This window comes from Rhinoraja longicauda, chromosome 18 (genome assembly GCF_053455715.1).
Source record: "Rhinoraja longicauda isolate Sanriku21f chromosome 18, sRhiLon1.1, whole genome shotgun sequence".
NCBI classification, from domain to species: Eukaryota; Metazoa; Chordata; class Chondrichthyes; order Rajiformes; family Arhynchobatidae; genus Rhinoraja; species Rhinoraja longicauda.
This window is the reverse complement of record NC_135970.1, coordinates 40,405,885-40,422,860: the sequence shown is the minus strand read 5'-3', so window position 1 is coordinate 40,422,860 and position 16,976 is coordinate 40,405,885. Positions and strand designations below refer to the sequence as shown.

Here is a 16,976-nt window from a genome sequence, read left to right as displayed (position 1 = left end):
TTTTCACTTTGTCAAATAAATGGAGAAATCGGATCGAAAAAAAGAAAGGGAAAAAAAAAGCGATTTATAGACTTGTAATGAACACTAGGGTTCTGCTAGAGGTCACTAGGGGTTCGCGTGAACCCCCCCACGCACACTAGAAGTCTCTCCGAAAATGTGGCACCTAGGCTGGGCAAGGCAGCCAATCTCGACCTCATCGGGACTTCCATGGCCAATTTGTCAATTCGGCCGCTAGAGGTTCCGCGAGAAATCCCCCGCGCAGTAGAAGTCTCTCCGGAAATATGGCACCCAGGCTGGGCAAGGCAGCCAATCTCAACCTCATCGGGACTTCCACGGACGATCGGTGGGTAGAATTTGCAACCTGCGGCCGGGGCTCTGGAACTCCAGCCCAGCTGGAGCCAGCACATCTATCCCCATGGCCGGCTTCCTTGGCCTGCTGGATAAACCAGCAAAGCTATGGAACTAAGAGTGCCAGAAAATCAGTGGTGGAACTGTAATGAGTAAATATTACATTTAAGTGCAAGATTATATAACTAAATTAATTAAGACAGGGTTAAAATATAAAACACAGCAGAAAAGCCAATTACCACCTTTTTGGGCTGATTTTCAATTAATGTGAGAATTTACTAAATGTTATTAGTGTACAGTGACATATTCACATTATTTTGTAATGTCTGTTTTTACTTTGAAATGCACTAAAAGAGGCTTGAAACGGGTAATTTTGTGTGTAAATTTTTTTAAATGTTCCGATTTTTTGACCCTCGTTGTACGCCTCGCACAAGTGCTCAGCTCTTCCTCTTTTGTTTTTTTTACCTCACTCACATGCCTGTAATTAAGAATGTTAGTCGATACAGTCAGTTTTTCAGCTGTTATGATTCTTTTGTTTATGCCTCCATCAGAATTTATCAGGGAAGATGAAGCTCTCAGTTTCTTGGGACGTCGTCTTCTATATAATCAGTGGGATTTTGAGATCTTCACCCAAGGAAATCTTGAAAGAGAGTGTAACGAAGAGATTTGTAACTATGAAGAAGCACGAGAGGTTTTTGAAGACGATAAGAAAACAGTTGAGTATTTTATTCCTAATTTATTTATTTTGCACTGATGATGTGTGTACACTATAAACAGGTATGGCATTTAACAATTGATGCTATTTTCAAAAATAGTGTTGAAGTTGTTAACTTAATAAAATACTTCAGTTTTTAAATTTTAAAAATGTCTCATACCACAAAATGGTATGAAACAGTGCCATGCTGCTAGCTGATCCTTGACACTCAGTCTGGCAGAGAGTTCATATAGTCCATATGTCGGCAATCTTTCTCTTTGCTGGAGTATTGTTGCCAAATTAAATCTTGTCCTTCTCCAAACTCCACAGTTTGAAATGAATGCTTTTTATTGGAGAAGCTCCTAATTAAAATCATTCAAACTCAACACTGAGCTGCCATCATATCTGGACTTAATCTCTACGATTGTACAAAATGATGCTTTTCTTTCAAACTTCCAGGGTTGAACATTATTTAAATTGTAATTCAAAATGACATGTCTTATTACTGCGGGGAATAAAATGCTTTTATTTTTTAAATACTTTTATTTTTAATTTTAGCATAACTTTTGGAAAGTGTACACAACAAAGGGCCCCTATGCTCAGTCAGGTAAGAGATACTTTTGTTATTGCCAGTGTAATCTTATTCATCTTAAAGATATCACTGGCATGTATTGCGCTTGAGAAATGGCCACTGAGCCACCATCTTAAATTCCTAAAATGATTCACGTTAAGGCACTCCCACAACATTGTAGGAGTAGAAGTTTCATAATTTGGATGCATTGACTGATTGTGGATGATCAGCCATGATCACAGTGAATGGCGGTGCTGGCGTGAAGAGCCGAATGGCCTAATCCTGCAACTATTGTCTATTGGGGATGAAGAATTATCAAGTCAGGAAGATGTGCAGTTGGGAGGGGAATCTGTAGGTGGTGGTGTTCTCTTGTACCTGCTGCCACCATTGTTGGTGATAGCGACCAAGACTGCCAGTGTGGCCAAGGATAATAAATGCAGAGCATTTTGTATTGATGGAGACTAGCCTTAGGAACATAAACCTGGGAGTTCATGTCTGTTGATCTGCAATAGGGAGAGCAAATTGCAAAGGTTTTCTGAAAATTGTTTTAAAAAAATTGCAGGTGCTGGAAATCAGAAGTAAAACAAAAAGTGCTGGGAGCACTCAGCAAGTCAGGCAGCATCTGTGGAAAGAGAAACAGGCAATGTTTCTGGGTTGGGGATTGTTCCTCAGCTCTGGGAGAGAGAGAAAAGCAAGTTAGTTTTCAGTGGGAGAGAAGATGTGGAGTGGAATGGTTTGAACAAAGGGATATCCTGATAGGGCAAGACTAATAATAAGATGGTTAGGGAGCAGTTGGATTTAAATTATTTATCTGTAATGTGTTGCACAGCAGACCAGACTATACAAAAAGGAAAAGAAACATTGATCAGCATAATATGACAGATACAGGCAGAAAGAATTAGTTACCAAAAGTTGTTGAACCTGATATTGTGTCCGAAAGACTGCACCATGTCTGGACAGAAGATGAGATGCTGGTCATACAGCTGCAGGAGACTACAGACAGAAAGGTCAGTGGGATGGTGATGGTAATTGGAAGCTCAGGATCATTCTTGCAGATTGAGTGCAGGTACCTGCATATTGATCATCCAACCTACGGCTGGTGTCTAGAGCAGAACACGTATTGTAGCACACTAGATTTGATGCAAGTGGATCACTGCTTCACCGGGTAAGGCTGTTTGGATCCCTGGACAGTGGGGAGGGCGGAGGTGAAAGGTCGGGTGTTACGTCTGGTTGTGTGGGAATGTGCCGTGAGTCAAGGCGTGATCGCTGGATGTAGAAGAATGACTGGGGAGTTGCAAAGGGAACGATTGCAACAAAATGCTGATGGGGAGTGTAGATCAACCATATTTATCTCTGTCTATATAACCTTCACCACATATCGTATGCATGGTACTCATTCCACTATATAATCCAGTCCAGGATTTAGGTAGGACTGGAGTCACTGATATAGTCAGCTTGTTGCTTGTTCCCTTAGTTGTTAGTCTGTAAGCTGAAGCAAGGAACGCAACAGTATGTATCGCTCTATTCACAAAATGCTGGAGTAACTCAGCAGGTCAGGCAGCATCTCGGGAGAGAAGGAATGGGTGACGTTTCGGGTCGAGACCCTTCTTCAGACTGATAGTATGTATCGCTCACTCTGCATGGGTTTAATAAATGCTTTATGGTCACCGAATACTTTGTAATAGATTGATTACAAAACAGGGAGATGTGGATATGTGACTGGTGGTGGAATCTTGTTGGAATTTTGGAAATTGGTAAGGATGATCGGTTGGATGCAGAGGCTTGGTGGATGGTAAGGCCAGGGGAACTCTGTTCTTGGTCTGTACAGGAGAAGTGTTGAGAGCAGAGGTGGTGGAAACAGCTGAGATGTGGTTAAGGGCTCATCCACTACAGCAGGTGGGAACTCATGGTCTGGGAAGAAGAACAACATTTCAGGGGAATCTGTGCAGAAATTCACATCGTCAGAACAATGGGAAGGTAGCCTACCTTAGCATATTGTAGGGGAACTTTTATACAGACTGCAGATGTTTAAGAATAAGGTAATTCACCCGTAATTTTTCCATCAGCAATAGTAATGGACAGTAAATACCCGTTTTGTCAATGACTATGTTCTTTGCTGAAAGTCCCTCACAAATTCATTATTTTCTGCACAACATTGCTCCATTCTGCTGTGACCCACGAGACAAAATCTATCACAGCTAAACACAAACCACAAGAGTTCAAATAATTTGTATTGAAAATTACCAAACTTCAAAGTAAAATGATTGAAGATTTGTCTTGACCACTTTGATTGTGTCTCTTCACCTTATCTTTTCAGGAGGTACATCTGATGTTACTACAATTCTGACAGCCTTCTTTGGCACTATGATCTTTTTAATTGCATTGGGATTGTTCTTCTGGTATTATTGGAAATACAGATCTAAAGCTCGAAATAGGACGAGGTGAGTTTCTGCGTTGGGTTAAACATTATCTGTGATGTATACATGATAAGGCTTTTCAAAAAACTCATGATCATTTTTCAAAACTCAGCAAGTTGTGATTTGTGCTTTAATTCACTCTTTAAAACAAGTTTTTATGAAATCTGAAACATCATTGAGGAATTATGGTGAAGTGTGAATCTTTTAATCTGCAAATCTCCAGCATGTTACTAGTTGCATACTAAACTTTTTTAGTTTGGAGATACATTGTGGAAATAGGCTCTTTGGCTAACCAAGTCCACGCCAACCAGCGATCATCCGTACACCAGTTCTATCCTACACACTAGGGACAAGTTGGAGAAGCCAATTAACCGACAAACCTGCACGAATGTGGGAGGAAACCTGAGCACCTGGAGAAAACCCATGCAGTCACAGCGAGAACATACAACTCTGTTGCAGACAGCACCCGCAGTCAGAATCGAACTGGGATCTCATGGGACTGTAAGGCAGCAACTCTACCAGTGTGCCACTGTGCTGCCCCCTTATTCTCAACTAAAATTTGAATAGTGCTTAGAAAGTTAACCCTGAACCTCGCAGTCTAGAGTGATGCAACAAGCTATTCACACAGAGCAATAATTAGAAAGTGCTTCCTATCTGCTTTTCAGTAAATAGCAATCAACATTCATTCATAGCATTTTGTAGTGAAAATGCTTCAGAGGTACATTTATCAAACAAGATTTGCTACTGATCCACATAAGGACCGTGGTTATAACACACTGATTCAATTTCAACTGGAGTTCTATGTGAGGATTCTGTGTAGTGCTGACCGCCACATTATTAGGAAAGGTGTGATTGAACTGGAAAGGTTGCAGGGGAGATTTAGCTTGGGGTGGAGTTTTTCAGTTGATAAATTGAGCAGAGGAGGCTGTAAGGGACCCAAAAGGGATGTACAACATTATGAGGGCCATGGATAGGGTTGAAAATAGGAAACATTTTCCCAGTAGCAGAAGTGTGTGAAACTAGAGGGCATATGTTTTGGGTAAGGGATAAAAGATTGAGGGGCTCTGAGGGAAAATTGCTTAACCCAGAGGATAAATGGAATCTGGAATCCAGTGTTTGGGTGAGTGATGGAGCTAGGCCCTCTCAAAACATTTAAGAAGTTTCCAAACAAAGACTTGAATCACCAAGGCTTTAGAAAGTTACAGACCAAGTGCGAGTGAGTGGGATTAGTGTAGGTGGGTACTTGATGGTCAGCACGGACATCCTGTGCTGTATGACTCCACAATCTGAAGGAGAAGAGGGGTTATTTCCAAATGTGGGGCTCTGGTAGCCAGTGGCAGTGTAATTGAATATGGTGACGTTCAACGAGGTTGTGGTTGGAGGATCTCGGGGTAGCAGGGCTGAAGTTCAGCTCAGCAAAGCATATCATGTGGAGGCACAACAAACTGCAGATGCTGCAATCTTAAGCAAAACGCACATAGCTGGAGGAATGCAGCAGGTCAGGTGGAATCTGTAGAGGGAATGGACAGGCAACGCTTTGGGTCGGATCCCTTCTTCAGCCTCGCAGTCTTGCACAGGACTGGCATTGACCAGTGAGGTACCACAGGGTTCAGTATCAATATGTGCAGTGCAGAAATGCACAGCACACTGATCAGTAACCACAAAGGAAAGTGATTTCAACGGTTTTAATGTGAACAACGTCAGAACTAGGAATTTATTTTAAATGGTAGAAGAAAAATAGAAAGGATAACAAAATATGCCAAACAGATGTCCGTGTTTGTTCCTCCACTTGACCACTAGATGGCATCACAGTTGCACCCTGCAAAAGCTCCCGGCGATCAAACTAGATCTCGATTTTATTTCAGATATTTTCTTCATCAGCAGATTCATTAGTTTATCACAAATTCCATAGTTGCTTTTTGTTGTTGAATTGGAATTTTGTCAATAGAAACACTATAAACGTGATGGGTACGGGACGTCGAGTAACTTCAATAATTTTTTATTTATTCGTGTCGTCACACAACTGTTTGCCAACTTAAATAATGATTCAGCGATTGAAAGTCTACTGAATGCCAAGGGCCAGTGCGAGAGTCCAATCTTGTTGAGACTTGTTTCAATCCCACCATGGAAATAAAATTAATGTAATTCAATAAATCTGAAATAATGTTGTGACTCCGGTCGGTGTATACCATCTACAAAATCCTTCAAAATCCAAAATAGGGCAGCACGTTGGCGTAATGGTAGAGCTACTGCCTCACAGCACCAGAGACCCTGGTTCCATCCTGACTATGGGTGCTTGTCTGCAGGGAGTTTGAACATTCTCCCCGTGACCCACGTGGGTTTTCTCCGAGATCTTCGGTTTCCTCCCATACTGTGCAGAATTTGCACATTCTCCCTGCCCTCCTTGATTGTTTTCAAGAATCAAGTCAAGAGCGTCTACTTGTCATATATTACCGGCGACAGAACAAATAAATTCCTACTTGCTATAGCTTTACAAGCACATTAAAGCAATTACACATAATAATCAATAATGCAAAAATTTAATCAGTAATACTAAACAGACAATAATACTGCAAAACCAGACTGTGTAGGACAGCCAGAATAAAGTCCACAGTCGATTATATCTGCTGAGGCAGTGGTTTATGTTGTGCAGTGTTCAAGAGCCCAAGGGTTACTGGGAAGAAGCTGGAGATGGTGGTTTTCAGGCTCCTGTACTTTTTTCCCAATGGGAGATGAGAGCATGGCCAGTGCCCTGTGGGTCTTTGATATAAGCTGCCTTTTTGAGGCAGTGCTTCCTGTAAATCCACCACTTGCTCAGTGTCCTTCGTTCCTGGGCATTTGACTTACTGAACCAGGCCATGATGCAACCATTCAGCATGCTCTCTACTGTATATCTGTAGAAGTTCAATTAGAGTGCATGTCAAATGACCTAAGGAAGTAGAAGTATTGATGAGCTTTCTTTGTGATTGCTTCAAAGTGCTGGGCCCAGAGAGATGCACACCTGGGAGCTTGAAGCTGTTGACTCTGCACTGTTAATCCTACAAAGTATACCGCCCCTTGGTATTTCTTTGCTCTATCCATACAGATTCTACATCATTGGAGCTAGTAACCTCCCTTTCTGTTATAATTCCTGCAACTTTTCTACATGAGCACCTCTGTATCTCTCTGAAATTCTCACCCTCTGGAGAAATATTAATTAGTCAAATTCAAATTTAAAAATCAAATCGCAGGAAAGCAGCTGACTTCTCTTTCTCATAAAATCTTTTAAAATATTAGCAAACTGCTCATACTTCATTTATTACAAGAATAGCTAAATCAGTAACAGATTATCTACTGAATAATAAGTTCTAGACATTGACTTTGTTCCTCTGTTTCGTTTAAGTCAGTGTGATGGTGCAAAAACCCTATTTTCTAGTGTAGCTTCTGTCCCAACAGAATTGACTTGAGGCTCAACCTTTACTCTATTTTAAAGCAGCCACAAAAGACTTTTAAAGTTTTTGGACTTTGTGTTCAATGTGCTGGTATACAAAGCGGCTCAGAAAGTGCAAGATGGATTTCAATGTTAAACGAGTTGGACTTTCCATATTATTTAAAGATGCCAAATGTCTCTGCCAAATATTAAGATGCAATCTGGGCCCTGTATTTACATTTGTAACTCAAGCCAACAAGAGGGAGGCATTGAGAATATGAATCACTTTTTATTTCATCACCACCTGTTCTGACTGCCTCTGCATGTTGGATTCATGGGGAACAGTTCAATGCAGTCCTCCACAAAGCCCAACCCGACACTGCTCATGATTTCCAGTTAGTCTCATTAGATGGAAGCCTGACTTGGGATTTTATTTTCCACTTTGGACTCCAGGTCGTTAAAGAAAAATTGCCTACCCTAGCTGAGAACCACAACTGCACTGATCTCATCAAAAATATATTACTCATCTTTATAAAAATAAACTGGAACTGGAACCATATTTATGTATTAAGCCCAGAATTTAATTTCTCAGCATTAACTTAATTAATCACAACTTAATCAGCAAACCTTGATAGAAAAAAAAGACACAAAGTACTGGAGTAACTCAACGATTCAGGCAGCATCTCTAGAGAACATGGATACGTGAAATTTTAGGTTGGGGTCCTTCTTCACTCCAGCACTTTGTGTCTTTTTTGCAATCAGTATCTGCAGTTCCTTGAACCAAACCTTGATAGCAAATTGAAAGAATGCTTCATAACAGGAGTATTCATTAGGGAGGAAATAAAACTTCTTTTGACTTGGAAAAACCTCCCTTTTAGATTACAATAAAGTGGCTCTGCTCTATTAAAAGGTGCATATTAACTTAGTTTTTAAAAAAATGACTTGCATGAAGAAAGAAAAAGAACTTTTGTTTACAATGTACCACTCATTCTTTGTTTACACGAAATTTACGACCCATTAATGAACATCTATGTCTCTGTTTCTATTAAGTTCTTTTGAAATCTCATTGCTATTTTTACAATAGGCATAGTTACAAAAATGAAATATTCTGTGGCCGAGTGAAGAAAAACCTAGATGAAATAGAACATAGAACGTTACAGCACAGGAACAGGCCCTTTGGCCCACAGTGCCCATGCTGAACAAGATGCTAACTTACATTAATCTCCTCTACTTGCACGTGATCCATATCCCTCCATTCCCTGCCATCCATGTACCTACCTAAAAGCCTACCACTATTGTATCTGCCTCCGCCACCACCACTCCTGGTAGTGCATTCTGGGTACCCACCACTCTCTGTTTAGTTTAGTGTCACGTGTACCGAGGTGCAGTGAAAAGCATTTGCTGTGTGCTATCCAGTCAGCACAAAGACTATACATGATTACAATCAAGCCATCCGGTGTACAGGGTACAGGGAATAATGTTTAGCGCAAGATAAAGTCCGATAAAAGATAGTCCTTACTTGACACCAATCAGATAATAATCTGCCTTCATAATCTTACCACCAAAGTGGATAACCTCACATTTATCCACATTAAACTGCATCTGCCAGGCATCTACCCACTCACACAACTTGACCAAGTCACCCTGTATCCTCATAGCATCCTCCTCACAGTTCACACTGCCACCCAGCTTTGTGTCATCTGCAAATTTGCTAATGTTACCTTTAATCCCTTCATCTAAGTCATTAATGTATATTGTAAATAGCTGCGGTCCCAGCACCAAGCCTTGCGGTACCCCACTAGTCACTGCCTGCCATTCTGAAAGGGACCCATTAATTCCTACTCTTTGTTTCCTGTCTGCCAACCAATTTTCTATCCATGTCAGTACCCCACCCCCAATGCCATGTGCTCTAATTTTGCCCACTAATCTCCGATGTGGGACCTTATCAAAGGCTTTCTGAAAGTCCAGGTACACTACATCAACTGGCTCTCCCTTGTCCATTTTCCTAGTTATATCCTCAAAAAATTCCAGAAGATTAGTCAAGCACGATTTCCCCATCGTAAATCCATGCTGACTCGGAACGATCCTGTTACTGCTATCCAAATATTCTGCAATTTCTTCTTTTATAATTGACTCCAGCATCTTCCCTACCACTGATGTCAGGCTAACTGGTCTATAATTTCCCGTTTTCTCGCTCCCTCCTTTCTTAAAAAGTGGGATAACATTAGCTACCCTCCAATCCACGGGAACTGATCCTGAATCTATAGAACATTGGAATCTTATCGATCTCCGTCCTTAAAATACCAAGGCCATCAAATGGCAATGAATTCCACAGATTCGCCACCCTCTGACTAAAGAAATTTGCTTTCTAAAGGTATGTGCTTTTATTCTTCGGCTTTGCCCTCTGGTCCAAGACTCTCCCATAGTTGAAACAGCCTCTCCACATCCACTCTAGCCAAGCCTTTCACTATTTGGTTAAGTTTCAATGAGGCCTCGCCAACAGTAATATTAATTAACACCATGGAAGTTTGTGATGTTGAGCATGAAGGTTGTTGGATACGCTTGTTCCAAAATGAAAATGGAACGATTCCAATGTGTGACTCGGAAGTTGACATGTAGGCAATTGTTTTAAAAAAAACTACATTCACAGTATAAACTTAAAGATCAAGGACTTTTCTCAGCTGATTCATTTTATATACAACTGCAATAAGTTTGTCAGAACTCTGTTTGTAGACAATGTAATTTGCAATAATATTGGGTCAAGTGAAACTGTTTATGGGATGTATTTAATTGTAGTTAATGGAGCCTAAAGATGATTATTGCTCCTCCTGACATGCTGGCTAAAATGCACTTTTCTTTCCTGTTCTCGTAAGAAAATCATGGCCGATTAAAATGTTCAGACACATTTAATGCCCTTGTTTTATTAGGAGGACTGAAGAAAACTGCATCAGCCTTATGCCTATTCCTGAAAACACAAAGCCAACTCTGCCTTCCTATGAGCAAGCACTTGTGGCGACCGGGCAGCATGATGCTCCTCCACCTCCCTACCAAAGGTATGTCATACGGTCGATGTCTTTTAGAAGAATGAAATAGTTACTGCATTAGTTTAGTCAATATATTCCTGATGCATTGCACAGATGATCATTCGCAACTCACAGTTTACGGACTTTACATTGTTTTGGGTTGATGCAAGTGTGTGAAAGAGACATTATGAATTAAACTTCATTAATCCATCAAATAAGCAAACTGGGCACAGGGATTAATTTAAAGAGAGTTAATATCAAAATCCGATGTTGGCTCAGTTTGCAGCATTCTCCTCTGAATCATGAGTTTCCAGATTCCCTCAACCCACAATGGTAAATTAACATAAGAACAAGAAGCAGATTCTCAAGACCACTCTGCCATTGAGTAAAATTAGGGTTTATCCAATCTTCCCCTCAACACTGTTTCACTCTCTTGAGGTTGAAGGTGATTAAACACGATATAAATGGTGCACCTGTTGTTGATCTGGAAATGCGGTGATATGGGTGTCACCATTACTCACCTACTGTCACTTTAATTAGCACCATGGAAGTTTGTGAAGTTGAGCACGAAAGTTGTTGGATACTTGTGGTTTGCTGCACTCCTTAACTCTCTTGCAGTTTATCTCTATATTCAGTGACTTTGTCTCCACGGCGCTCTGTGGTTGAAAATTCTGAAGATACATAGCCCATTTAATTCTGAAACCATGCCCTCTAGCTCTCGTTACCCCCATCAAGGGAAACTCTCACTCACAATTATAAGTTTCAATCCAATCACCTCTGATTTTCCCTTCCTCCCTTGAGCATTGGCACAAAATGTTCAATCTTTCTTCACATATCAACTCCTTCATCCCTGGAACCAGTTTAGTACATTTTCTTCACATTGCCTACGACAGAAGCACATCCTTAAGTATAGAGATCAAAAACTGACTACAGATATGTTCTTCCTAGCACCCTGTAACATTGCATCAAAAGTTTCCTATTTTAACACCCTCATATGAAGGCAAACATTCCATTTACTTGCTCTACCTGCACGTTGACATTTACTGGTGTACGTAACAGGACTCCAGATTCCTTTGTATCATTTTGTAGCGTTGCAATAATTAAAAATAAAAACACATCTTTTTAATTCTTCGATTTAAAGTAGACAATCTCACATTTCCATAACAGTTAATAGATTTGCTATCTCACAACTCCACCAACCTTCAATACTGTCCTCAATTGCCCTGTGTGTGAAGGTTGCGTGTTCTCCCCATGATTACGTGGTGTTCCTCCCACTGCCAATTTATCCTTAATGTATACTGTAGGTGAGTGGGAGAATCTGGTGGAAGTTTCAGGGATAATAAGAATAAAATGGATGTATAAATGGGTGGTTGATGGTCATTATAAGCTGAAGTATCCTTTTCTGTGCTGGAAAACTATGACTATGACACTATAATATTCCATGCCCATCTATTTGTGTCCTCCGGTCAACTTGATAGCCCACCTGTCATAAGCAAGTACAGCTACAGTACCATTGATACTTGCTGCTTGACTGCTGCAGAACAAAAAAATCCTCAAAATCACATAAGAGAGGTTAACCACCTGAGTCAGCAGGCAGAGGGCTTGCTGAATGTTTTTTATGCATCCTTGGGCAATCATTATGGGCAAAACTGGGACTCCTCCCCATCCTGAATATCTCCTTGTAACGCACAAGCCCTTGACCTTTGCAAGTCTCCAATGTTTTGACCAGGATGATAACCCTAATTAGCAAGTCAACATTACCAGGTTTTCTTCATTGCAACACAATAAAGATATTTAATTTGCAATAAAGCAGTTTGGAATGTCCAGTACACAACGTTTTTAGCCACTAAAGTAGTTCAAATCTTCTTTTGAAAATTAGGAAATTTCTGTTAAACAAGAATAGTATGTTGATAAGATTACCCTAGGTAATACTGTGAATCATTCTGATCTGCATATTGTATAATGGATATTAAAAATCTGGCCAAAAATGTTGGATCCTTTTAGACTTGCCACATGTGCAAGTTGTTGTTTTCTCTGTAAAGGAGCTGAGGCCTGAACTGAAAGAGGTTTTTTAAGGTTTGATTAGATAGATGGAGACATGAGGATAAAGCATGGAAACAGGTCCTTCAGCCCAATGCTCGTCTCTGAATTTGTAACTGAAGCTTCTTCTTCTTTCGTGTCCATCATCCATGTTTTAAATGTTGACATCGCTGTCATCGTCCGTCCTGAAAAGGACGCAAGCTTCCGGCGACAATCAGTGGGAGTCATCTCTTGTTACAAGAGATGACGGTGGTCGCAGAATTAGCTCAGGACACTTCCAGTTTCCAGTCCCACGACACGGAGGCTTCTGTTATGAAGCAAAACCCTCTCAGTCAGAGAGGAATATGGAAGCAGCCCCATATCAACTTCCCACATTGAAGATTATTCATTTATATAGATTCCTTTGTAAAATTTGTTTCTCAAATGTATTGTTTTTACAGGTCATCTTCTGGTTCCTGAAAATCTCATCGCTTCAGAACAAGAATAGACAAATTAAACTTGATTTTAAAAAATGGCACTAATATATAAACATTTATATTCAGTGGGTATTTTAATAATGAAACATGCACTATAAAATTAAATTAATTATTGTTTGTAATTTGAATATGTGATATTTGTATGATATTGATCTATGTGGATGTAAAGTTTTTCAGAAGTGATAAAAAAATTGTTGGTTTATTTTTCATACTTTAACCTTTTTAATACACTTTCTTATTCTATCATGTGAAGGAATAACATATTAGCTAATGCAGTTATAAATCCCACAAACTACTGACCTTCTCGACAGTTTGGCAGTAGCACATCTCATTGCTTCCAAGATGCAGGATTTGCAACTCCAAGGATAATTGGAAAAATGAAAATATTTGTATTGGGCTAGAGTTAAATAGGTCGGAGTACTAAAGCATTTGTCTTCCGTAATGTCTCTCAGACATCATTTATAAATACGCTAGTTATAATATTTTCCTAAAAAGAAATCATCTACTGTTCTATGTTGGTCTAGTAGTTCAATCAGCCAAATCATGATCGGTCACAAAACACTGGCTTTGAAAACTGCTTCTTATTAAAGAGGACACTAATCCTGGAATCTTGAGTGTTAATTACTTAATTTGCTGGTACTTCAGATCACTGCTTATCAACATTTCTTTCAACCAGTCTTCAAATGTAACTATCAAAATCAATGCAGATCTGCATTCTTATCACCTGAACTGATCATCCAACTTGCAGTCTCCCTGGCAATTCAGGTGGTCCTGTAACATTTCAGCCACAACATCAAGGGCTGAGGTTGCAAACAATCTGTGAGAGGAACACAGCAGGTCGAGCAGTATCTTTGTGAGGGGTGACTTATTGGAAATGTTTCAATCGAGAGCCTGTGTCAGGTCTGAAATTCCTTTCCACTGCTCAACCTGGTGAGTTACTCCAGTAGATTGTTTGTTGCTCCAGATTCCAACATTTCCATTCTATTGTGCCTCCTACAACGACAGGCTCAGGAGCAAATTCATTGTCACCTTTATTCATTTTCTCTCTCTGCCATGCCCCCAGCACTGAGCTGAGGAATGAACTCTCAATATTTATCACATTCACGGCCACTTTGAGAAACTGGCACACCAGTTTACTTGGTGTCCTGAATTTATGACCTTCACACCATGAGATTATGGTATCAAATGGACTTGTTATATTCTGTAGTACACTTTATGCCAATTATTTAATATTTGTGTGTTCCTGTGATGTCAGAGTCTTAAGTCGAAAGAAAGCTCTGGGCTTTGCATTAAGTACCAACTCAAAACAATTGTTGAAAGATGGATCACGGGTTCTGACAAAGGATTACTAGAATGGTGAACACAGAATGTGGAATAGATTGCACAAGCCCTTTGACCATGGTGTCTGTGTTGAACATGATGCCTACTTAAATTAATCCCTTCTGCCTGCACATGATCCATCTACCTCCATTCCCTGCGTACTTGTGTGAAGCATCTTGTCAAAGAAAAGGTTGGTGAAGTTAGAATAATTACTGCTTATTAATTCTGCTCACAAATATACTTCAGCTGACAATGTGTCCAATACTTGAATTGATCCTGACTTTCTGTAGAACGCAGAAATTTAGTTAGGCACATTAGTAAATGTTAGAAATGAGGAAATGATGGGCATTATAGGGTTTTGATTACATCAATGTCCAAGAACACTTGGTAGTCACATATACCAAATATATACTTGGATTTGAGCAAGTTTAGATAATGTTTTTTCACTCTAAACTAACCCAACCTGTTTTGTTTCATCCTTAACCTGCCTCAACTACCTTTTCTGGCAGCTCATTCTATATACCCACCACCCTCTGTGTAAAAAATGACCCCTTGCGTTCCTATTAAATCTTTCCCCTACTCTAGGTAAACGACTCTGTATATTTACCCTATCAATTCCCCTCATGATTTTATACCCCCGGATAAGATCACCCCTCAGCCTCCTATGTTCCAAGGAATAAAGTCCTAGCCTTTTTATTTGAATTCACCTATTTACATAATTGATCATAGACTACAGAAATTCCAGACTCGGGCCCATTCCCAGTAGGTGCTAAATCATCTGTCAGGCTAGAGTTTGAGTCACTATACATTGAATAGAGAAATAAATGTTGGTTTAAAGTTCCATTTCCAAATCACTTTGCAGAAACTACTACTGAAAGTTCCATGTAAATTGCATTTGCAAATGTACAAGCTGTCATCACTGAATGATGCCATTTGGATAAATTTGTAATAATGAAGGGGGCTTGTGGAATTGTACCTTGAGAGATAATACTTTCAGTAGATCGGAAAATTGGAGCATGCAATACCTGTCATGTCACTTTTAGTTTTCTGAGCATTAATTATTGTTGTTGCCTGTTCAGACTAATTAAACTCAGATAAATTGTCTCAGGAAATCTTCTTGCCACAAAAGACCTGTAGGGAAAGAAAAGGACTTTCGTAAGTCACCTCACTCAAGATTCGAATGCCTACACCTCAGCACATCTGACTGGAAGAGAGAAGCTGCTTTAGTTCAAGGTCTCACAGAGGCCTAATTAAACTTGCTTACATTTCTTTTTAACATAGGAAATACTGCATGCATGAAGTTTGGAGGGGGGGTGGGGGGGGCACATTCGGGTAATTTCATACCTTGCAGGGTTATGATATTGCACTGTGAATAAAGTGCAGACAGTAGACTATACTTAATTTCTGAACTATTAAGAAATCTGAGAGGCTTTAGTTAACTATAATTACAATTTTGTAATTCTGAATTTGCCAAGTTTATTTTGGAGTGCAAATGCTATTTAGATTTGTCTAAAGACTTCTTTGGAAATTTTAAGGCAAGTGGTTGCCCTCTGGAACGGATGACACTAATTGCACAGTACTTTCTCTCCAAACTCTCTGACCCTTAACCAAAATAAACATTACTCTAGCAGAAATTAAACATTTTCCCAGTACGCTTTGGTTTTATGTTCCTCTAGCCCATGTCATCGCTGATATCCTTTCATATTGATGTTCAGAAAATTGGCCTCCAGAATTTCACCTTCAAATAATCAATTCTCTAGCCTGGACTGTTCAAGTAATTTCTTTCCCTTGTTTCTTTTTAATTCAGTGGATTATATTTTTGTGTTAATAGATTGTTAACTATTTGTAACATGTTTTAATTCTAAATAAAACCTGTTTTCATTTTTAAAAATCTTCAAGAGCGCTTGTAATTTTTTCAAACTCAACTATTCTGCATAACTTCTTTCTATAAAGATGTCTTTAGTTTGAATGAACACAAAGTCCAATTTCTATATCCAATTTCCTCCTTCAAAGTTGGTATTAAATTATCTTTCACTTTGTAGGGAATGCATTCCAGATTGTAACAACTTGCTGCATCAAACATTGGCAGTACCTAATTGTAGAGTGTATGACAAAGGATGCCACAACCTTCCAATACACCTGCTACCATTGCCTAAGACGAAAGTGGTCACTGTTCCAAGAAATGCAGGGAAAGAAGCTGGGGTGAACTTTGGCAGTATATCCAGTGGACAGAATGTGCAGCAGAGTCCACAGTATGCTAGTGGTGTGTGTAGAGGTATCTTTTTCATATTGTTATCAACATGGTCTGGATGACGCCATGCTATTGAATCCATCCAAGCAAACTAATTGTGCCAATGAACACCCACTGGATATTACTTTTATCCAAAGGATTTTGATTTAAATCTGTGCTGGAAGCAGTTGAAGCTTGAATATATTATCTCAATGCACTGATGAATGATATGTTACAACATTCTGAATTTAAATTTTCTTCGTAATAGGGTAGCATGTCCTTAAATTGCCTTTGTAATGTTCCGTACTGTTGTAGAACTGCAAAAGATTTTGTTTTTCCTTACAACAAAGAGGCTCTTTTGGCCCATTGAGTTCATACTAGCTCACATTTATCCTGTTTCCCCACCAATTTTCACTGCAACATTCCCATCAACATCCAAATTCTCTTG

At 39.6% G+C, this 16,976-nt stretch overlaps 1 protein-coding gene across 1 annotated transcript in view; it reads left to right on the top strand.

The window, feature by feature from the left end:
• prrg4 (proline rich Gla (G-carboxyglutamic acid) 4 (transmembrane)) overlaps positions 1 to 16,152 on the top strand; it is a 32,362-nt gene extending 16,210 nt beyond the window's left edge. Inside the window, exons 3-7 of the mRNA XM_078415577.1 lie at positions 900 to 1,063; positions 1,601 to 1,649; positions 3,931 to 4,054; positions 10,367 to 10,492; positions 12,943 to 16,152. Coding sequence (XP_078271703.1) covers positions 900 to 1,063; positions 1,601 to 1,649; positions 3,931 to 4,054; positions 10,367 to 10,492; positions 12,943 to 12,961 — 482 coding nt within the window. The 3' untranslated portion in view covers positions 12,962 to 16,152. The remainder of the gene's footprint in view (positions 1 to 899; positions 1,064 to 1,600; positions 1,650 to 3,930; positions 4,055 to 10,366; positions 10,493 to 12,942) is intronic.
• The last annotated feature ends 824 nt before the right edge of the window (positions 16,153 to 16,976 follow it).